This window comes from Catharus ustulatus, chromosome 15 (assembly GCF_009819885.2).
Source record: "Catharus ustulatus isolate bCatUst1 chromosome 15, bCatUst1.pri.v2, whole genome shotgun sequence".
NCBI lineage: Eukaryota > Metazoa > Chordata > Aves > Passeriformes > Turdidae > Catharus > Catharus ustulatus.
In genome coordinates this window covers 8,967,182-8,990,657 of record NC_046235.1, presented here as the reverse complement: position 1 = coordinate 8,990,657, position 23,476 = coordinate 8,967,182, and the positions used below count along the sequence as shown (strand labels likewise).

At 40.4% G+C, this 23,476-nt stretch overlaps 1 protein-coding gene across 3 annotated transcripts in view; it reads left to right on the top strand.

Moving 5' to 3' along the window:
- The window catches only part of FSTL4 (follistatin like 4), a 228,175-nt gene that overhangs the window by 5,195 nt on the left and 199,504 nt on the right, over positions 1-23,476 (top strand). For all 3 annotated transcript variants that reach the window (XM_033073108.1, XM_042779742.1, XM_033073109.2), the window contains exon 3: positions 10,183-10,216. In XM_033073108.1, coding sequence (XP_032928999.1) covers positions 10,183-10,216 — 34 coding nt within the window. The remainder of the gene's footprint in view (positions 1-10,182; positions 10,217-23,476) is intronic.

Below are 23,476 nucleotides of genomic sequence, written 5' to 3'. Positions count from 1 at the left end.
AAAGCTCTTTTGAAGGAAAACTAAGCCATGGGTGGTTCAGAGAGAATCAGCAAAATTACTACTCAGTGTTTCCCTCCAGACATACTGATGTGACACCTTTCAGAAGCACAGAGGAATAGAAAAGGGAGCAGGGAAGAGTGACTGTAGTGAGTGGTGATGTCCTTGCACCCCAGTGCCCATCTTGATGGGGCACTGGGACTGGTGCAGGACAGCAGTGCAGTGCCTTGTTAGTGCTCAGTCCTGGGCTCTGGGAGTGGAGAAGCAGCTGAGCCTGTTTCCAGTGCTAAAGGTGACAGTGTTGGCTGCTGTCACAGGGCTATGGGTGGAGCAGTCCCTGTCCCAGCATTGTTGGAGCAGGCTGTCCCAGTGGGATGCTGGATTTCTGAAGCAGGGCTCAGGACTGCTTGTGGCACAGATATAGATGCAGATTTTCAGAACTCTGAGACCGAGATGTGAATAAAGCCACAAAATACTAGAACTGTGAATTTGTTGATCTGTAAATGATTAATGAATGCTGAAACAATTTGTTTAATTAGTTTCTGTATGTTCACTAAATGATTACTCAAATGTCTGAAAGTGGGAGATGGTGCAGGAGGACAGGGAAAGGACACTTGGCTATTTTATTAGCTGCTGTTGCCTTGAACACTTCTGTGCTTGCAGACACATCAGTCAGTGCCAGGCTAATGATAAACCCTTGATGGATTCATGTTGCAGTTGTATCTGTTTAAGCCTTGGGATTTGGTTGTTGGAGGATCCCATTTCTCCCGGTCACATTACCTCTACAAATACCCAGTTATCTGTATTATGTTTAAGCCAATTAAAAAAGTGCTTTTTGCTGCTTAGCAGGGCTCAAAAGTAATTTCAGTAGTGTTGGTTGTTCTGCAGCTCTGAGGTCTGTTTCAGGTATACTTTGTCCTTGAGGTATCCAACCTCTGATCTGCAAAAGTGAAGAAAAACATCTCCCTTCCACACCTCCATTGTTATTTTGCTGCTGTGTAGCCTCAGGTAGTACACTGGCATGTTGTTAAACTTGTTCTTCCAGAATCTGTTATCAATTTTGCTTTTTTATTAGAAATTATTAAATATTTTGCAATCTTGTGCAGTTAAAAAAATCTCATTCTTCACTAATGCACATTAGTTTTGATTTTTGCAAGAAAGTTGCTCTGAGGAATTAAATTCTTTACTCAGTTTACTTCAACATAAGTCATAGAACTATTATATTACTTGAAAGACACTAATTCATTTGATCTTTAGAGAAAGACCATAATGTTATTGTACCAATTACTTGATTTTGCTTGAGGTGGAAAGATCTCAACTAAAAATGTATTTGCTCTTATTTGCACAGAATTTAACAAGTATTAATATTAAAATTATGAATGTACAAAGAATGCAATTAAACTAGATTCAAGAAATCTAAGTTGTAATTCAGATTTCTGAAAAAATACCTGTATAGAAAGCTTGTTTCCACAAGAAATAGTGTTTATACAGTGTGGCACCAAACACCAAAATTAATCTGAAATCTCTGAGCATAACTTTCAGGTAGGCTACTGAAACTGAGATAATCATCTTTTGAGAGTAAACAGCAGTTAATTTCTCTTGCAGAAGATAGTTTATCTGTAATACCTTTCTAATAATATAAATCACCTGAAATCTTTTTCTAGCATTGTAGGACTTTGTTCAGTTTGGAACTCCTTATCCATGAGAAATTTGTTAGGTTCAAAATTGTATGGCTTGATTAATACATAGATCCATTAATATGCATTTAAAAATACTGACTCACAACTAGAAATGCTTGTAGCAAGTCACTAAAACTGCTTTGCAAATGAGTAAAATGCTAATTTATAGGTCAAGTAATTTTGAAGTGTGCTCTGATGGACAATTCCTGTGAACCTCATCAAAGCAAATATGTGGGTATGGGTCACTGACTTTCACTAATACTTGTTCTGAGTTATGTACAAACAAGTTTACTGAATCAAAAACATTGATTAATTTATGTTCAGATTGCTAAATCAATTTCTTCATGGTATGTGGTAGAATTACTGCAGTTGTGCTTTGAATCTATTAAAGAAAATAAGACTACAAGGTTTTCTGATCAGAAATCAACTGATACAACAATGGTGTGTTTTTTCTTGATGCACAGCGTTTCGCCCCTCAGGTTTATGGGGTGTTCCTGAGAAGAGGTTTGTTTTCTGGAATATTTTTAGTCCTGATGAGAATAGTTAATAAATATGTATATGCAGTATGAAATTCTGGTTTTAATGGAAGAGCTAAAATAGAAAAACTAATTGAAAAAAGACAGCATTACTGTTTGACTGGAAAACTGCAACATTCCTGGTTTGTGTTAATTTTGCTGACTACTACTGTGTTGTGTAAAATTTCTCATAGGCTGGTTTCAGGGGTTCCTAGAAAGCTCTTGAAGCTTCTGGGAATTGCATGTGAACCTGGGTGAAACTTCTCAGGGTTGAACCATCATGGGACTAAATCCTATTCAGTGGAATATATGCCAAAATAGCATATATATATAAGGCTCACCACTCTGGGATGTTGTTTTGGACAAGTTTTTGCCTCTGCCTTCAGCAAGTCTGATTACATGTTCAAGTTGGATGTTCTAGAGTTGACTACAATTCATGGGCAGCACTGTGCTAGTTCAGAAGGGCTTTGGGTGGTCCACCAGGTGATGTGATCTGGGATCACCTCTTCCTTCTAGAAAGGAATTCTCAAAAAATGTAGCTTTCTGTGTCATTGCCAGTGGTAATGAAGAAAGTTTTTCAGTACGGAGCAGAAAATAGACAATCAATCTGGATCTGAAATAACCCTGCGGTTTGGGTTTGGAGGAGAACTTGGCCAAGAGGTTCTGATGGAAAGCCAGCAGGGCTAGTCTGCTCAGTCTCTACTAGGTAATCCACACTAGTAACTCAGGCTGATTTTTTTTTTTCAGCTTCCTGGGGTATTTTGCAAAGCTTCCTATTAAATACTGACATTTGACAACCAGCTTCTCTCATTCCCTGCTTTCTCTGTGAGAGACTGATTTCCTGTGTGTGCTGAGGCCAAGCTGGTTTTGCCATGGTTTTTGGGGGAGACCTTGCATCTCCTTTTCTGAACCGAAAATGAGCAGAGCAGTGCTGCATGTCTTCATCTGCCCTTCCAGGAGCAGAGCTCCTCTAACACAGGTCATCACAGGGCTGCATTCTGGAAATTTTAAATTCTGTGTTATGTTTTCTGGGGCACTGCTGGTGAGTAGCTTGAATAATATAATAATAATTCATAATTATTATTGAATTATAACCTGATAGTCTGAAAGTGGAGGATAATCCTGTGTTGTGGTACATGGAGAGTTGTTTTGTGCTGCATTAAGTATTTGGATGTCACCAAACCCCTCAGCAGCGGCAGTAAAGGCTGGCAGGCATTCTGTGGTCTACTCAGGACTACAGAATCATAACTGCTCTGTGGTTTTCTAGAAATACTTAATTGCTTTAATTTGACTTTTGTGCTGTGCTTTTTTTGTTCACCCATCCTCCTACTTAAGAAGTCTCAGGAACTCATGCACAGCCTCCCACACACATGTGGGGAGAAGAGCTGTGTCCCTGGGGAAGCTCCTCTGCACTGAGCTCACAGGTGATGCAAGATGTGCTTATTTTCAAGGCACTGTAATCTTCTTGCTGGCATTTGGCAGGTATTGGCTCTGTTGGCTATCCATTGTTTTTGTTCATTAATTATTACTTGAAGGAGAGTGTAGATTTCCATCCCTGGAAGTAGTGTTCAACACCAAGATTGGACGGGGCAGCCTGGTCTGGTGGAAGGTGTTTCTGCCCATGGCAGGGGGTTGGATTTGAATGATCTTTAAGGTCCCCTTGAATTCAAATCATTCTGTGGTTCTATTACTTTATGGAACCTGAACTGCTTAAAATCTCCAACTATAAATATATGGCAAACAGCTGGACCAGACCAGCCTTTCAGTGCCCTCCTGCCCATAATAAAGCATGTCTTTGGAGACTATTCACAAACCTCTACTGTGCTTGTCTAAGAGAATCCATTATTGCTGAAATTTCTAGTTGTGTTCAGATTCTTAAATGTTGCATCACTTACTGCTGCATATGAAGACCACAGTAGGTTATTCTGGGCAGCAAGGGACTCATAGGGATGATTTTGGGCTCCTTCCTCCAGTGAAGTCATGTTTCCTAATCTGTCAGACTAGGCGAGGATTGTTTTCTGAAGCAAGCAAAATTGCAAAGGCTTTTGATAAGTTTTTTGTTTCTAATTCAAGTAGAGACACAATTTCAGAGGATGAGCTTGGAATAAATCAGGCATATTGTGTAAATTTTTTATACCATTGAAAATCAAATAGCCTGGTATTTATTTTAACTGTTAATAGTAGTAATGTGCTGCCTACAATGTGAGTGTTTTTCCTGCTTTTCAGTTTGGAGAAAGGAAGAAAGTAATCAGATTTCAATTTAAACCTATTTAAATCTATACAGCCTGCTCCTGTTTCAAGCATTAATGAAAGTACAGGGAGACAAGACTTAAGTTTATTTTTGTATCACTTTGGTATGTAGTGATAATTCACTCCTTGTTACCTGCATTTATGTGGTATCTCTAACAAGCAGTAATTGCTTTTTTGTAGAGCATCCTAAATCTTAACAGGTATATTATCCCTGTGAAGATGAGCTTTTGCTCTGAGTGCTGGTTACCAGAGCATCTGCAGCTCAAGGTGCTGTGAAATGTTTTGATAATATTTCTATTAGGCATGTTGAGGTCCTTCCTCTGTGTCCCCAACTTCCTCCTTTGTTTTTTCTGTGTACTCAGAGGGCTTAAATGCTGTATTTTATGGAATGGTCCTGTGCTTGAAGTACTAGAAAATGTGGAAGTTGGAAAAGGCAGGTACTGTACACTTGAGTAACAGCAGAAAATTAAAAGACTTTTGGTTTACATAAGTGGTTATGGCTCAATAGCGAGTGTCAGGGATTTTCAAGATGCATCTAAAGCACAATTTGCAGATAAAACCCACTTGTTTGCAGTCTCTTACAGAACAAAAATCCTGTTTCCTTTATGTTTTTTAAACTTCTGGTAGAATGCAGTGTGTAATACCTCATGGTGGTCCTGCACTGTCCAGTTTCCTGGGGACTGTCACCACTCAACCAAGAAAACAGGACCCCTACTGCTGCATGGGGTGCATTGGATGTTAATGACTTGAATTTTGGGCACTTGGATGCTGTCCCTAGGGAGCAGAGATGTGTGGGCTCATAGTGCCTTGCTCTGTGATGAGCTGTGGTACATACTTGACTGCAGGAATCAAATTTCAGTAAGTTTTTCTCATCACAGTTGAGCAACTGTGAAAAATCATACTGAGATGGGGAAATGCTGGTATGATTCTCAAGAAGAGAATAAGACTAGAGTAAATCATGTTGCAAAAATAAAAGGAATCAAGGCAATCTTAACTTGGTTATGATGTGGCAGAAGGTTAAACTTTGATATTCTGTTCAGAAGCTTCTCAGCATTAAAAGATGAAATATTATTTGTTAATTCTTTTTTCTAAATTTGAAATATTCTCTTTGAAACAAAGGCTGTAGCATTAGTTTTTAAAGGAAGACAGTTCTACTTGAAGTAGTTTTGACTACCAAGCAGGGGAATCCTCAGTTTTTTAGATTAGCAAGTGTACATCCACAAATTTGGGATTTCTAAAACCAGCTGTCCTATGAACTTTCCCATCACAATGTGGGAATTTATGGAATTATACCTGGGTTTCTCATCTGGAGTCCAAAAATAGTAATAAGTAAAATCAGAGATGCAGCAATTATCTCAATTAGCTACCATATGGATGAGCAGATGATACTGTACGATGTGAGACATCAGAGTTCCTCTCGGTGTTCATACCAGACATTACAAATCTAAATTGGAGTGGCTGTACCAATAGCAAGCTTTCTCCAAACAGTAGCACATGATCTATTTTGTTCTCATGCCTGATCAAAAAAAAAAAAAAAAAGTGGGGGGGTGTTTTCTGCCTGATTAACATAGTTTTTTAAAAAAATATTTTGTATTCATTGATTCATTGCTGTAAACAGAAAATCCTGATTGTCAAACTAAGCTATGTATTAGTCATATACTGTCCTGACGCCCCAATCCCCATGCAGAGTATCACACCAGCCCTGAACTGAGTGTCAGAATGATTTGGGTTTGGGTCAAAACTTGTCTAATTCTAACCCCCTACTGTAAGCAGGGATGCCTTCCACTATCCCAGGTTGCTCCAGTCCCCTCCCAGCCAGGCCTTGAACACTTCCAGGGTTGGGGCAGACACAGCTTCTCTGGGCAGCCTGTGCCAGGACCTCCCCCCCCAACAGGGAGGAATTTACTCCTAGTGTCTAATCTAAATCTATATTTTGTGTGGTCCCTCAGTGGAGATGAGAAGGCTCTGAAGGGAGAGAAAAAATCCATGGCATGGTAATCTATTAATAGGAACAGCCATTTCTTTATTAATTTGCTAAATGAGTTAGGTCTGTATATTTAGAAATTGTACAGGAGTTAGGCTGATGCTGAGAGCAGGTCCCTGGAGACCTGGAGTGTGCAGAGGTAACATTTGATTTATTGTGAGACCCAGCATGAGCCAAGCTGCAGGGTCTGGGTTTGATTTATCTGCTTGCATTGCCATGTCTCCCACAAGGGGTCTGGTAAGGCCAGCAGTGCAGGGAACTGGAATGTTACCTGTTCTTCTGCATCTCTTCATCTCATGCATAAATTGTTTTATTGTTTTGTTAGGTTTTTTTTCTGCTGGTTGTGGGTTTTTTTGTTGTTTTGTGTTTTTGTTTTTGGTGGGTTTTTTTTGCAAAGTCCCCGATATTAAATTTTGTTTATAAAAAGGGGTACCTTTTGACTAAATCTAAATCAGTATTAAAGGGCAAGAGACTGAAACCATTGCAAGGTTATCCAATGGATTATTGTGCTTGAGGGCATTTGGTGTCTCTCCTATCTGTTTTGGTGATCCATACTCAGCATCATGCCCTACTGGGTTCAGTGACCAGTAACAAACAGGGATGGGAAATGCACAGCCAGCCACATGAAAATCTCTAATTACTGAATTCATCCTGGGATGTGTTCAAGGCCAGATTGAATGGAACTACTGGAAGATGTCCCTGCCTATGGCAGGGGGTTTGGACTGAGATGAGTGTTATTGTTGCTCCCAGCCCAAACCATTCTGTGACCCTATACCAAACAACTCGAAAGTGGTTTTGCTGCTTTCATCCATTGCTAATGACCACTGGTAAATCTGTTTGTGGCATGCTTTTTTATGTTGTGTATTCCCTCTATGCTGTTGTGTTTTAACTCTGCATAATGAAGTTCCCCATGCTCTGTGTTTGTTCTGAATGAAATCTGATTTATTACTAGTGCTCTGCTCATCCATGGACCCACAACTGATCATTTATCAGGAGATATAAACCAGCTCTTATGCCTTGGCATTCCTTTTGTAAGAGCAGAAAAGGGCTTTGTGCAAACCAGTTGCTAAATCACATCAGGTTCACACGTGTTGGTACAACCTGCTGCAGCTACAGGGGAGTGAAGCAGTGTCACAGCAGTTACTGAAGTCTATTTGATTTTGATTTTCATCCCTTCTAATCAAAGTAGAAATATGTATCATACTTGATGACACTGGGGTGCTTGGTCTTTTGGAGATGCAGTTTTCTTTAGCTACATGTCTGGTAAAAGGCAATCCTGAAGTAAACATAATGCATTGATTTCTACATAGTGATTAGGCACTTCAGATATGGAATCATGCCTGATAAAAAATATCTGTAGTTCTGTTTTATTCTGCACTCAACTGACTAATGTTAAAAAGTAGAAAATAGGTGCTAAAAGTGAACCTTTGCAAATGAAACTGTTGTGTTACACTAATGAGATGCTGTTTAAAGTGGTACATGAAGATGCTTTTTAGAAAGAATGGAAAATCCAAAACAGTTTTTTCACTTCAAAGCAGATAATTTATGCTGTGTTAAGATTAGATTTTTAGTTAAAGGAATTAGCAGTCATTAAGGGGTAACCATGAAATAAGTCTCTGCTTTATGGCTTCTGCAGAAAAGTATTCCTCAGGCAATTCAAGAACTTTGTTGTAATTTTTATCAAAATTTGGTTCTCTACTGGTAGCTCTATTAAAACCACTGAAATCTGTGTGGTTGTTTTTGTTTTTTTAAAACTTGAGATCAGTGTTATCTTCAAGAGAAGTCTACCGGGAGCTGCTTCCTTTTTGTGCTGCCCTGCTGTGGCTACCAGGTATTTTTCCATTTTTTTGTGTACCCTCCTGAAATCTTGAGCATTCTCAGTGTCATTGGAGGTTTCTCCGGGGAAGGGATGTTTTGAGGGACACACCAAGCACTACTGTTTTCCCAGGAATGAGACATGATGGCTCGCAGCCTGACCTCGTGTTCTCCCATTGCAGTCCTAACAAGCTTTTCCTCTGAACTCTGCATCTGTTTATTGGGATAGTTTATATTCATCAGAGCTTACATTTATGAGGGGAACAGGGTAAAAGAAGGGGAACTTTGAAGACCATCCTCTGTCTTTTACGATGTCTGTGCAGACATGGAAATAACAAAAGGGCATTTTATAAAAGTGAGATGAGACTTGGATGTTTGTTTAATAGAGTCTTGATAGTCTATTTCCTTTTGATCAGTGTAATAGTTGTAATTAGTTTTAGTGTTTCTAAGCTTTTGAACTGCAGAGAATTCAAACAGCTTGTTAGTGTGAGGAACTCTAGGAAACTTTAAAAGTATTCTTCCCTTTTGTGTATATTGCATGTACACAGGCCTAATGACAGCAGCTTAGCTGAGGTTTTTTTTATCCTGTGCCCCACCTCTCAAACTAATATTTTGAAAAGCTCGGAGTGGTCCCTGGAGTATAGCTTTCTGCACAGCTCAGAGCTCTACTGCATAAAAAGGATAAATGCTTTGAAGTCTGTACTAATCCTGAATGCCATTTTACATATTGCTCAAGATCACTGAGGTGGTATCCTGCAGGGAATAATGACAGTATTTTTATAAGCAAATACCCATTTTTTTGTTTATCCCCTTCAGCTGACTTAAGGGTGCCAAGGAGACCATTTCTACTATTCTGATCCTTCTCTAATGTGGTGGAAGCTTTGTTTTGAGGGAGGCAAATTGTGTGATTGTGAAGGAAGGAGCCAGCAGCATCTGCTGCCTGCACAAGTGATGACAAAGGACAGTATATACTGTGACCGTGTTTGGGCCAGGATGTGGGTGATATGAGGTGGCCCCTGGGCTGGAGGAGACCTCAGCTATGGCTCTGTCCTGCCCTGGTACTTTCTAGTAGGTTCTGGGAGGGGGCAGGAGGCAGAAAGGGGCATTTCTGTAGGCAGTAAATGGGTACCTACAGCACTGCAGCATGAGGTGCCCAGAGCCTTCTCTTCTCCAGGCTGAACAAACCCACCTCACTTGGCCTGTCTCCACAACAGAGGTACTCCAGATGGTCTTCACAATTCTACTATTTCTAATACTGGCTGCAAAAAGTAACTTGAACAATGGAAATTTGTACATATTTGAAATTAACCCCTAAATAATGTTACTGTGTGAAATTAAATATTTATTCCTCTGAAGTCTCACCATTAGTATAAGCAGATAGTGTTGCCTGGGAGTGCAATACCTTTTCAGACAGTGTTTTAAAACTAATTTCTATATTAGAGATGGTTGTGATGATTTGTGAAAGAAGCAAAAAAAATTACATGCAAAAAACATTATGTAGGTGTGCAAGGATTGAAATGAACCCTCAGCTTGCAGCATGAGTAGTCCAGTGGCTTTGAAATTATTCCGATATTTGAAGAAGTCTCTGCTAAAAATATCTGTAATGGCACCTCCTTCCTCAACCCCAAATCTTTGCTGTAGTAATAATAACTCTCCTAACTGCTCCCTTTTTACATCAATAGAGGAAAAAAAATCCATTTTCAAGATAAATGTTGTGTTTTGCAATTTATCACACATTGAGTCATTTTAGGTGTTATATCCATTAAGTATCTGTGGAAAACTGAAATGTGTGCTTGTAATTACTCGTCAGTTATTGTATTGAGCTTCATAGATGCTTCCCTGGTCAGTGACTAATGTTTTTAGGGTGGTTTGTTCATCTTGCTTTTGAACAATTCTTGTATTTAATAAAAAACACAACAAAAAATTCTCTTTTTCCTTATAGGACTCCAGAAGGCTTGAAGTTACAAGAAGAAAAGGTAGGAAAACAGTTTTCTTTCAGTTTGTGTTGGTGTTGAGTATTCTTGCAGTAACTTTTTAAAACAAGGATGAGTTCACACACTTGAAAGGTTGTGCTTCTGTGGGTTTTCTAACAGTCTGTGCCTCATGCTTGTCTGATAGTTCCTAGTGTTGCAAACTGCATTTGTTAAAATTTCTTTTTAAGAAAAGGTGCTCTTTAAGCACAGAATTGCATGATGGTGTTGGCTGTGCCTGTCAAGGTTTGGGTGCTGTAAGGGCATCTACATGGCTTTAAGCTGAAGGAAGATAATTTTGATTAGATATTAGGAAGCAGTTTTTCCCTGTGGGGGCAATGAGGCCCTGGCACAGGTTGCCCAGAGAAGCTGGGGCTGCCCTGTCCCTGGAAGTGTTCAAGGCCAGGTTGGAGGGGGCTTGGAGCAACCTGGTCTACTGGAAAGCATTGCAGGGCGTTGGAACTGGATGAATTTTAAGGGCCTTTGCAACCCAAAACATTCTGTGATAAACTCAAAACCTGGAGAATTTCAGGGAGAAAAAGGTGCACACAAGGCTTTTCATGCCTCAGCACACCTCAGCTCCATGCAAAGGTGCATTGATGCTCTGAGATCAGCTCCTGCTCCTGGGACCTCTGCTGCCTCAGTAACTAATTGGCTTCTGGCAGGAGTGGCTCTTTGATGGCTCCTGGCAGCTGAGGGAGAATTTGCCATCAAAGAGCTCATTCTAGTTATCATTAATTTTGATTTTTTTCAGCAGATGTTTTCTGGATCAGGCAGTTGCTTTCCTCATCTGTCTTGGTAGAATGTGAAGCAGGTGGCTCTCTTCTGTTCAATGGATTAATGCATTCCCTGTTCCCTTCCAGCAGCTTCTTGAATTGCTTCAGGCATCCTGTATGTTGGGAAGAGGTTGTAACTACCAGTGTTTTACTGCATAATCAAAGAAGGTCAGGTCCAAGGGCAACTTGTAATTTGGGCAAATAATTTCCTTTTTTTTTTTTTTTGGTGGTTGTGTTTTTGTGGGTTTTTTTTCTTCTGTGAGGCTGAGGCAGTAGGGAGGCTTGAATTAATTAAAAATACAGCTATTGCTAACAGTGAAATCTGTTTCATTTAGATGTTCAGTGCCTGTGTCTGTTTAACCAAACTTCTGCAACTCTTCATGAAGAAATCCAGTTCTATTGTACTTCCCTCAGTCTCAGACTGAGGAGGGCTCTTGGGTGGGTCAAGACTGCTCTGAGATGCAGAAAAGCATTTTGGTGTTGTGGACATGGACACATTTGAGGCATGCTTTGGCTGTAGTTTGTGGTGCAGTTCATTATAGGCACAGAGACTGAATCCAGTCTTGTGGGTGTACCTCTAGTCCTTTCTTCCCAATGAAAGTAACCAACACATATGAGCTTAAAGATAGCAATTTTTGAAATCAGGATTGAGTTTACATATCGTGTGCTTGGAGAATGTTACTTCAGAGCAATAACTGAATTTGGAGTTTGCCTGAAGACACCAAATTTCCAGGCTAAGTCAGGCTGATTGGCCATTACTTTCAGAGGATGGGTAAGACTTAACTTTTATTTTGAGGGGTAAAACCATAATTTTTTTCAGAAGTGAATTCAGTGTAATGGATTTCTCTGTTAGAAACTTCTTAGATCGTGGCTGGAGTGAAAGGGATGGCAACTGAGGGACTAAAGATGTATGGATAAATTTGGCTTATGTCCAGCAAGGCAATATGCTGATTATCAAGTCTGTCTGAAGTACTGCAAACTCCTCAGAAGTCAAGAAAATGCTAACAAACGTGGTAAATACCTCTTGATCGCAAAAGCCTGTGGATTTCCAGAGCTACCGGTGATTTTCAACAATGTTTTAAGTATCTTCCTCTCTGGAGTTATTCCTCAATAGTGCCTGTAAAATAATTCAACTAAAGGCTCCTTCAGAAACCTCTTCAGTATTATAATGTGCATAGAGCAGGATATTATTTGGTGTAAGGAAAAAAATAACAGGAGGGTTAGAATGTTTATTTTGCACACAAAAGGATTTATTGTAAATTTTATGATATGGTATGAGGTGACTCTAAGATCCAGGCCTTTTTCCCCCTAAAAGTGGTAATTTTTGCAGATAATGGTTTTTATCTGAAGAAATGAGATGATTGGAAGAGATTGGGGGCTGGAGGTTTATCCTTGTTTTGTTCCCTTGGTAGAAGTTTGGACTTTCTCTTAGAAAGCCGAAAAGCTAAAAAATATCTCATAGAAACACCCACACATGTGGGAGCTCAGAAGACTTACTCTGTATCTGCTTTTGTTATACCAGGCTTATGGATGATCCAAGACAATTAGAAAAAGTGCTTTTGGTGAAAGGAGGCACAATCCTGGTTTAGACTTTCTAGAATTTTTCTTTATTTTGAGACAAAAGGTTTGAATCCTTTAGATTTAGAGCAGACACTTTTCTTTCAAAGGGAACAAAGCCTTGATTGTTGTTGGGCATGAAAACACTTTTTTCCTTTTTTTAGTTGTGGATGAGTGTAGTTAAACTGCAAGGCTTTTGGCTTCCAAAGTGTCAGGATTACATATGCGGGAGAAATTTTGAACCTGCTCCAAAGCCCATTACAGTCAATTAATGGTTTTCCTTTGACTTCTGTGGCATGAGATCAGCAGTAATTGTGTGATCTTTTAATTGCTATGGTATGGAGGAGACATGCTTCCCTGACTGCAACTGTCAAACACCTCTCAGTGAGGTTTGGAGACTGATTTTTCTTATCAATGGAAATGGCTGTAGAACTGTTTTGTTCCTGGGATGTCTAACTGGTATGCAAATATTGCCTTTTTTGACTAAAAATAATGTTTTAATAAAAAGAGCCCTCAATCTGGGATTTGATTAGAAGCTACAGGAATATTTTACTAAATTCACTTGAAATTTGGCTCTAAGTTGGTCCACACCTATGATCCTCTGTGGTATCAGTCTGTATTACACACATGCAATGGAAAACAGAATATGGGGTAGGGTGCCAGGTTTTATGCTGTGCTTTGAAGACAAACTCCCAACCAGCCAAAAAAACCTCAAAATGCAAACTCAAGAAACCCCCCATCATGTGACAAACAAGCACAGGATTTGAATACCATCCCTCTATATTGCTCTGTTGAACTAAAATCACAGGGCAAGTTTGGGCAGGCAGATCTTTTTTCATTAACTGAATCTTTTCTCTTTTCCCATTTGTATGTTAAATTTACGTAATTTTTCCTGCCCCTAGTGCACAGGAAAGGAGAATGGAACCAAAAGATTAATAACATGTACACTCCTGTCAGCTGTCTAGGGCAGTGTAATACTGCAGGAGAGCAGATGGGGAAGAGCAAAACAGGAGTTTTTGCTGCTGGGAAAAGCAGCAGTTTGTGCAGATCATGTGGACATAGCAGGCATTTAGTGAAAAAGATGAAGAGAGTAATGAAAAGGATAAAGTGTCACAATGGTTGGTGTTGGAAGGAATGATAAAGTCCATCCCATTCCACCCCCTGTAATGGGTAGGGACACCTTCCGTTATCCCAGGTTGCTCCAAGCTCCCTCCAACCTGGCCTTGAACACTTCCAGGGATGGGGGTAGCTGCAGCTTCTCTGGGCATCAAGGGTCAGTGTTTCACCACCCTCACAGGGGAGAATTTCTTCCTGAAATCTATTTAATTTGATGAGAGGAGCCTGTGCAGGAAACTGAGAGACTGAAGGATGTGTGTTAGTTTGGCAGAAATGCAGGTTGAAGTTTATAGAGAGCACATGCAGACATTAGGTTGGACAGTGGCAGGTTTTCATTTTAAAGATTGGTCTCTTTTTCCTGTGTAATGAGTGTACATGAATGCATAATACTTACCTGTTGCTGTAAATTGCATCACACGACTTACAGTTAAATGTTAAAGCCATGTATATTTGTGTCTGTCAAATTCCCCATGTCTGGCAGAACAGAGCCTCCAGTGGTTTTCTCAGTTATTTTAGTGGCAAGAACTCAGAAACTAATTTCTACACCTTCTGGAGCTGATGAGTGTTCCCATTTCAGTTGGCATTGTGGGGTTGAAGGATGCTGAGTACTAGAACAAGTTGTCTGCTGAGTACAGAACTATGTCTAAGCATATGTATAGTCACATTTAGCATAAAGAGCCAGGTCTTCAGTAGACAGAAATAAGCAAAGCTCTAGTGTATTAATGGACCACCTTTGCTTTTTACTAGCTGAGAATCTAACCCAAGAAGTTAAAAGTTTTAATTTGTTTTTATGTTGTTCACAATCATTTGTTCAGCACATTAGTGTCAAAAGATGCTTTTGAAACCATTCAGCCAAGAAACGTTCAAGCAAATTGCTTCTGCTCTGACCATATAATCTTATTAAATGAGATGCAACTCTAGGTTTGTTCAGACAGATGACATCATGCTGCCATTAAGACAAACTTTAAATATCTGGTTTGAATTAAAACTTCTTTGAAATTTTCACAAGCTCTGTGTTGTGGTTGTCTTATTTGTATGTATTTATTACAGATACACAATCCCCATTGTTACACTGTGACTCCTAATCAATGCGGAGCAATGGAATATAGTAAATCCTGAACTTTCCCAAGTTGGCAGAGTTTTACACAAAAATCTATGCATCAATTAGCAGTAGTAGAGGATCGAGCCAACAGCTTAAGAAATATTTCATTATTCTCCACTTGTTATCAATTTGTATGTCTGCAGCAGTTTCAGTAACTGGGCAGAAACACCAATTTTGTGTTTTGATTTGCCAATTTAAGATTTCCCAGCCAATGCTCTAATTTATGTGGTGGGTTTAGCACTGGCCAAATTGCCAGTGCACCCACTAGAATTATTCCTGCTGTGAGATAGGCTTAGGAGGAGGAGCAAAGCAGGCTGAAACTTTAAAGGGTATAAAGAAAACTTTATTACCAGAAACTAAAAGAAAAAATAATAAGAATCAGAATAAAGCCTCCAGAACACTTCTCCCCCCACACCTTCTTTTCTTCCACACTGACAATGTACAGAAACAAATCAGTCAGTTTACCATCTCTAAAGTAGTCTTTATTCAATTTACTTAGGGAGAGGAGTCTCTTCAGTCTATGGAGACTTATCCACAAGAAACAGTTATTTCTCTTGTGGTTTCAATTTCCACAAATAGCAACTGCCCAGGAACTCTGCAGTCATGAAATCCCTCCCATTTTTTCAGCTTTCCCACAGCTGAATTTATGGGCCATGTCAACTCATGGGGTTTTATTTTAAGGATGAGCAGTTCAGAGCAAAGTTCTCTTCATCTAACTCTGAAATCATCTTCAGCTCTGGGGAGAGATCTTCTCTTCATCCCTTGGGGGCAAAGGGCATCACTCTTCTCTCTCTCTGTTCAAACTTCTCATGGGATCACACATACTTCAGCATCTGCTTACTTCAGCACAAATGCCTTTGCTGATGTTTACAGTGTGAATGCTCCACCACCCCATAGGCATTCCACGAGTTACAGGGGAAAAAAAAAAAAGAGTCTGATTTATCCATCATATCTTCTTGATAGCTTACAAGAGAATTTCAGTCCAAGACATTTCCTCATCCCCTCCCTCAGCTGGGAACCTGACTCTTCCTTTTTCCTGACCTTGATGTCTCCATGCTGTTTCTGTGTGTGTCTTCATCTGTCTTTCTTTCTTTCACTCAAGACAGAGGATGAAAGGTCTGCAAGTCTTGTCTGTGCAGTGAAAGAGTTGGGATCTTGCCCAGGCCTGTGGATGCTCGTGTGATCTCTGCCGGGTGCTGGTCGGAGCTGCTTTCTGCTCTGGCTCCATAGCTGTTTTCTGGCTTTTGCTGTATCCAAGTCCAGGGGAGCCCAAGCTGGCTCCTGCATGGCAGGGCAGCCCAGCCGGCCCGGAGCTGCTCCCGGGGCCCCACAGACAGCTGGCTCGGTCCGGGCTGGCAGCGGGCAGGGCTCAGTGTCTGCTAGATAGAGCAGCGGCATTTCAGCCACGCCACAAGCCCGCCTGGCCGCGGTGGAAGGGAGAACCTGCCCTGGCCAGCGCTGTGGCAGAGGCAGGGCCGGGCTCGGCCCCCCAGGCCTGTCACCTGTACTCAGGGACAAGAAAGAAAAGAGACTTCCTGGGCTTTGTTTGTTTTTTAAGTGTGTGTTCACAAAGGGGCATTAACTTTTTTCATTGGTGTAGCGATGTGTCAATATTAAAAATCAGACACTGATTGGTTTTTTTGTCAGGTCTAAAGGAAGCTGCCAAAGTGCTTACAGGGAATTGTTTCCATACTAGTTCCTTTCCTTTCTAAAAAAAAAATTTTAAAAACCCCAATAAAATCCAATTATACAAACCACCACACTGTCCTATGTGAAAAACTGATTCATGGTTCTAAAACAGCAATGCCCTTCAGAAATTCTATTTACTTCCTCCTTTCTTATTGTCCACTTCAAATTTTTACCTCTCCATGAAAGATGACAGGCACTCTGAAATTGGTGTGAATGATAAGTTGCTTTCCTGAAATCCTTCAGAAACACAAAGTGGTCAGCTGTAATTACTTTTGTAGTAAATCACCTATTAATTTCTTATTATGTTGGTTTTTTTCTAATACTGGAATCCAAAAAATCAGGTTTTTTCCTTATGACTTGGTCAAAACCCACCAACAATCAGTAGCTGTGCCTGTGTTGCTCTTTAGAAGCAACTGTACCCCCAGAATCTTGGTTGTCCGGCTATCCCAGATATGACATGAAAGTAAATATTTGTATTTATATGCTCTGTACAGAGTTGAGTGTTCAGAAGCACACTGACTGTATTTCAGAACATTCCTCCAAAGTGTGAAGGACAACTTTAACATTAAAAATACCTGTTTTGTTGAATCACAAGTTGGAATATTTTCCATGTTTGTTATATTGGTTTTAACAATTACTCAGTCTTTACTTCAAATAAAGTTTTTTGTCTCTTCCCAACTTAGCTGCTTTATTTTTGTGAAAAGTTTTTTATCTCTGGCTTTGCCGTTCACTGACAACATATACTTTGAAATCTGTTACCCAGGGAAGGATATTTGCATTAAGATATTAATGTGATGTTTAGTGCTGTGTTTCCAAACTTATGAAACCACAGTTTCTTGGCCTTTTTTTTACTTCATCCTACCGGAACACCTGGCTCTAGTTGAGAAGGGGCAAAGTTGTTTGCTCCCACACATCTATCATCAGTGGTGTTTAATTGTAACTTGGCACATTTCATGCTGTAAAGTGGCAGGATTTAAAGGAGGGAGTAAAGCTATGTGGAGGGGGAATAAACTCAAATTATCAACACTTTAGCCAGCATTAGGCTCAGTAGTAAATTAAACAGGAATGTGAATGCTCCTGGGCAGTCTCATTAGTGCTGTTCATATTGCACATGTGTCTGGGACTAGGAGCAGAGAATTGCTGTTTAGCTGGGGAGTTTCTGAGCAGCTCCTGAACCAAATAGGACTGGTCCTGGTGGTCACATTTAGCTGACAAATGACTGTGTGTGGAGGTGGATTGATTCTGAAAATGTGAAGGCAGCCATGGTTTAGCCCAGCTTTGCCATAGACATAGCAACCCCTTGCATGCCCAGCTCTCTGACTGTGGAAACAGAGTGGTATTACAGAGTTGAGGTTCTTGTAAATGGATCCATGAGTTTCTGTAGTTTAATACTTTGGGGCAGGATGAGGAATGAATTCTCTTCATGCTAGAATGGGCATGACTGTTTAGTAAGTAAATATAATAGTCTGCTTTGCTAGAGTAGCAGATTGATGGACCTGAAGGAGCTGAAGTGAAAACTTCTTGAGTGGCAGGAAATCAGGAAACTGTTTCCCAGCAGCAGGTTGGATCACTGAGCTTGTAGACAGGCTTAGGAAGTGGACAGACTTCAGTTCCCAGTGTGGGAAGAGGGAAAAGATGGAATGAGCCAGAAATCTGAGACCTTGTGAGGATTTACAGGGAGATACAAAATAACATATATATGTAATCTATACTACTATACATTATAAATAGGTATCCCCAGTGCAGAGTACTGAAGTTGGATGTGCCTGAAGGCATCTCTTTTTCCATCTGAAATCAGAACAAACTGTGCTGATTTGGCAGCTGAAAAAGCTCTTGTCCTGTTGGCTTCTGTCATCCCTTGACTCCAAAAGCTTCTCTGCTTTTTCCATCTAAACTGGCAGTCTTTTGGAAGATGCCTCTTTGTCCTACAAACCTTGTTTTGGCTGCATCTTCATCCTCTCCAAAGCACTTTTCTCCAGCTGACCCAGAGCTGTAAAGCAGGACTGGTTTGCACTGGTCTCCTAAGATTACCTGTCTTTAAGAATAAGAGGACATATTTTCAGATAAATGGGCTTTTCTTGGCTTAAGTGTCATTAGCAGCAGTCAGGTTGAAATACACAGTGAGGTTTGAAGTCATATTAGATTTAATTTTTTTGGTTGTTTTCAGTGATACATTGTTCTTTCTATGAAATTCTACATTTGTGCCCAACCACATAACTCTGGTGAAAGGCTGTTGTAACAGAGAGCATTGCACGATGTGGAAGCCCCTCTCATATGGAGCAGATGTGTGATGCTTACACATATTGAAAGGTGCAAATGCACTGTAAACCCAGAGTTTTCGGACCAGCTATAACATAAACTCATTTATAAGGGTTGAATAAAAAACTGGCAGCAAATGTTTCTGTTAATGGCAATATAATGTAATCTGCAAACACTCTCCAACAAATCAGTTTATCCAGCATGTCTTAGATATTAGAAAAATGAGTAAACTTGGACTTTGAGACAAAAGACCCAAGTCCAGGATCACTTCTGGATCCAGTCAGATTTTTGAGTCACAATATTTGAACATGCTGCTAGTCTACTTAATAGGTGTAAGAGCATGGTGTTTTTTCAGTTTCAGACTTAATAGGTTTCAACATGACATTTCTTCCCAAACTGAGTTTTAACTGTAAGGCAGAGCAATTAGGTTAATATTATTGGAGCTTCAACTGACTGCTCAAATATGAGCTAAAAATAAGAGAGGAATAACCCTCTTTGTTCTCTCAGTTCAGGTACTTACTCTCAGGTGGTCATGCCTCAGCCTGTGGAAGATGGGGTTGTTGAGCCTGTCACTGGGTTAGCTAGGGGTGCTGCTTTATGGCAGGGGAGGCTCTAAGGGAGTTCTGGTGGCCTCTCCTGGAGGTGACCAGGGCAGTGGCTGAGGCCATCAGTGATACTTGCAGTGCTTAACTGTGGGGCTGTTGTATTCTTGCACCACATCCTGCTCTAGCCAAACCCATCAGAATCATAGAATCCCAGAATGGTTTGGGTTGGAAGGGACTTTAAAGGTTATCTCATTACAGCCCCCTGCCATGGACAGGGATACCTTCCACCTTCCAGGTTGCTTCTGGTCATGTCCAAGCTGGCCTTGAACACTTCAAGGGATGGGACAGACACAGCTTCTCTGGGCAACCTGGGTGCCAGGGCCTCACTACCCTCTCAGGGAAGATTTTTTTCCTAATAGGACGTGAAGAATGAACCATTCAGCTGTTTGGGTGCTATAGCCATGTCCCTGGCTGCTGCCATAGCAAGTACTCTGCTTAAGTTAGTGGTTTTCAGGGGGCTCTGCTTTGTGTGTAAGTGGTTCTTTTGTACTTTACATTTCTAAGCAAGATTTCATTTCAGTAATTAGCATGTGTCAGTATATTTTTAATTAAGAATTTAGGAGCCTGTGAAATGGTCCAGTTGTTCTTGGTGCTTGGAAAAGAAAAATCTGCTCTGTGTAAGGTAGTGTAATTACTTTTCTAAAGGAGTTTTTATTATGCATCTAACTGCACATTTACTGTACTTGATAGATCCAAATAAAACCAGAACAGAATGAATAAGCCATTTTGGTCCATTGGGTAAATAAAAGAGATAAAGCATTTATAAATATGTATTTAGTCAGCAGAGCTGATTGGCCACTCCACAACTGTTCCAATGTCTCAGTAATCCAAGTTTAATAGACTTCCATAAATATTTCCTAGTTTACCATGGGACAGAAGTTATTTAACCATGCCGTGCTGCTTGCTTGTGTTTGATGAGAACTTTTGAAGAATATTAGACAGGTTTTTTGTTTTGCATATAACATAATGGGCACTGTGTGTTTATGAAGTAGCATGAGAGAGATCCTCATATTTTTGTCCCCATCTCTTCCTCATTATTATCCTTGCCTCTCTCTCATAGGTGGTATGTCTTTTTGTAATTCTTTTACTCTCTCAGTTTTAGTGAGGTTAAGATGTGCCTTCTTTCTGCTGAGCTTCTAAGTTCTGTCTGATAAAATGTCTCCAACAATGTTACAGTCATTAGGGCCGAATATCAGCCCAGATGCTTTTCCTAATTGAGTGTAAAACTATTTGACTAATTTCAGGTATCACAAAACTCATCCAGTAACATGTTTTACCAGGATGAAACTAGCATATATGATTCTGGACCCATAGACTCCAAAGCTGGTTCCTTCCAATGGCCTAAGTTGGATTTCAGCTTTTAAATTTGTTCAGCACAGGGGACCAGCTTTGTTATCAGTGTGTCTGCTCCTGGGGTTTGTGTGCACAATAGTTGTTGCAAAGGCTGAAATCTAGCTTGTGCAACCAGCAGATAATACCATCAAATTATGCTCTAGCTTGGAAAATATAAAATACGAGAAAAAAGTGTTGTGTTTTCCATCTGCAGATTTGGAAATTTTTCAAAATGCCACATCTTACAAGATTTCAATTTAGTTTCTCATTTCAACTGCAAAATAGGTGACAGTGGCATGCAGTGCCCTTGCTTCTAGTTGTTTTGCTTTTCCCACTGAAATTCTAGGATATGAATTGCTTATAATGGGATCTTTTTTCTTTATTTTTCATATCTGAATTCTTTAAAGAATAATTTTTCTCTGTTATTGAAGTTAGATTTTTTTATTATCGTAGTTTTTATTCCATAGAATTATTTTTTCTTTACTCATATTTGTTTTTTAAAAATTATTAGTTTTTCCTAAATTATATAATAGTCATATTTAGATTTGAACTCCTATTGCCTGTTAAATACAGAAGTTCATCAGCTGCTTTTAACAGAATCAACATTGTGGCAACCCTTATTCCCTGGGAAACAGAATCAGTGAAGCCAGAAATTGGAAGCAGCCTATGCAGCTACTCTACTGTTATCAACGGGTCCAACTCTGTTGGCACCATGCCGGCAAGAGATGATCCATTGCCAGAGACATTTTTATGGGAAAACACCAGTTTGTGAAAAGAGAGGGTGGCTGTGGTTTGAGCAGATATCCCAGCCTGTGAGGTGCTTGTGTGTGAACCCCAAGATGCTGATGGGATTTCCCTGGTGTGCAGGAGTTGGGATCCAAGCTCCATCTGAACACTGTGCAACGATTAAATAACTGTGTGACCCACAGAAAATTCTGATAAATTTGAAGAAGGACACTCTCCTAACTCTGTCATGATACTTTAAGCAGAGACCCTCAGTAGCAGACAGGATGAGACTCTGAGTGGGTCTGTCAGAGAGGGGCTCATAGTCCTGCTGGTCTGGGTGGCTTGGACTAGTGCACCTATTCCTGATGCTGATTTTTGAACGAGCAGCTGGAGTCATAGGAAAATTGGAAAGAAGCACAGGTTTTTACCTGCTTGTAAAACCAAGCTGGATGGATTTTGCCATGGTGATAGTGAACTGGCCAGCCAGGGCTCCAGTGTGTGTGCCGAATATAGGAGTGTAACAGCTTCTAGTGAGCTGGAGTTTCAAGACTAGTAAGGAGCAACTCTTTACTGTAAGTTAGAGCATGTGGATTAAGTCAAAGACCTTACCAGTACGTTAAATTATCCAGAAAGCCCTGACTGCTTCTCAGTACTACAAGGTGTCCCAAGTAGAGCTGTCTTCACAAAGGAGCAGAGACAGCAGAAAGACTCTTTTCCTTTTGTACATATAACAAATGCTTCCTACATGGGGAGGTTTGCATTTGAATGACACTTGTAAGTATATTCCAAACAGGTTACTGGATTAGAGAGAGTGCTAAGTGATCATTTTTGGTGAGTTGCAGAGTTTGTATTATCACTGGATAATCCTAACATGTCCTAGGAAGTCTGGAGGTGCTGGTGAAGTAATTGGGCTCTGAAGATTTCTGTTTGACTGTGAGACAATTCTGAGAATGACTCTTTCACCCTTTTAATGTTCACCCAATATAAATAACATCACCAGAACAAGTCCTGCCTGATCTGTGTACTGGGCATTGTAATTCCCTCTTCAGAGGAAGTGTATTCATCAGGCCTTGTTTATCACATCTGAGCTGTGTTTGTGTTCCCTCTGATTAGATTATCCTATCATCATTCAGACATCTTTAATTGAGCACCCCCTAGTATTCTAAAACAGAAATAATAATTACAGCCCTCTGTCTTTCCTTCCACCCCTCTGCCTTTCCAGCAGGCAGAAGCTCTAATGTGATTATTTCTCAGGATGCTGTTTGTTCACTGGAGGGTGAGAGGCTGTTCTTGTTGGGAGAACAGCACTGCTGGCTTTGCTGAACACCTCTGTGCAAACATGGATTTCTCTCTGGGTAACCTGTGGGATTATTTTCAGTTTCAAATATCACAGCAATTAATATTTGGAATTACGTAACTGAAATATGTTTTATTGTACTCATTTAACAACAGGAACATGATGAAAATCATTAAAAGTATCCAACTTATTTTTCTTTGCATCCAGGAGCTGATTTTGACTCAGTCCTCTACCAGTGAAATTTCCGTGTCACTTTCCTGATTTTGTAGCAATAATTTCCAGACCTCCCTTAAACCATACCTAATGTTCTTTCTCTCAGTGTATTCCCAGGGGACAAGAGGATTTCTGTCAAAACAGCAGAACAATTCCTTTCAGGATGCTAACTGGAAGCAGGGAGGAGCGGGGAGGGGACGCGTAGCTTGGTGCGTGCGTGCCCCTGTTGCTGATGTGCTGATCAGCACACGGCTGGTGTGAGCACAACTCTCTAGAGAAAGCCAGCTCCAGCGGGAGAGCCATTAATATCCAGCCGATTTGTCAGTGGGAGCTAAGCATAGTGCACTTATTTAATTTAGACATTAAATCTCTTTCTTCACGCAAACAAACACTCCTTTGCTGGATTAAAATTCTCCTCAGCAGCTGTGCGGATGGAGCTTCTGTCTGCAAGTCTGCTCTTTCAGGGAAGGGCTTGGAAGGTGATGTGATCACAGAAATAGGGAATTGTTGAGGTTGGAAAAAGCCTCCAGGATCATTGAATCCAGGCATTAACCCGGCATTGCTGTGTTCCTGGGAGCTCTCCCAAGCCCGTGC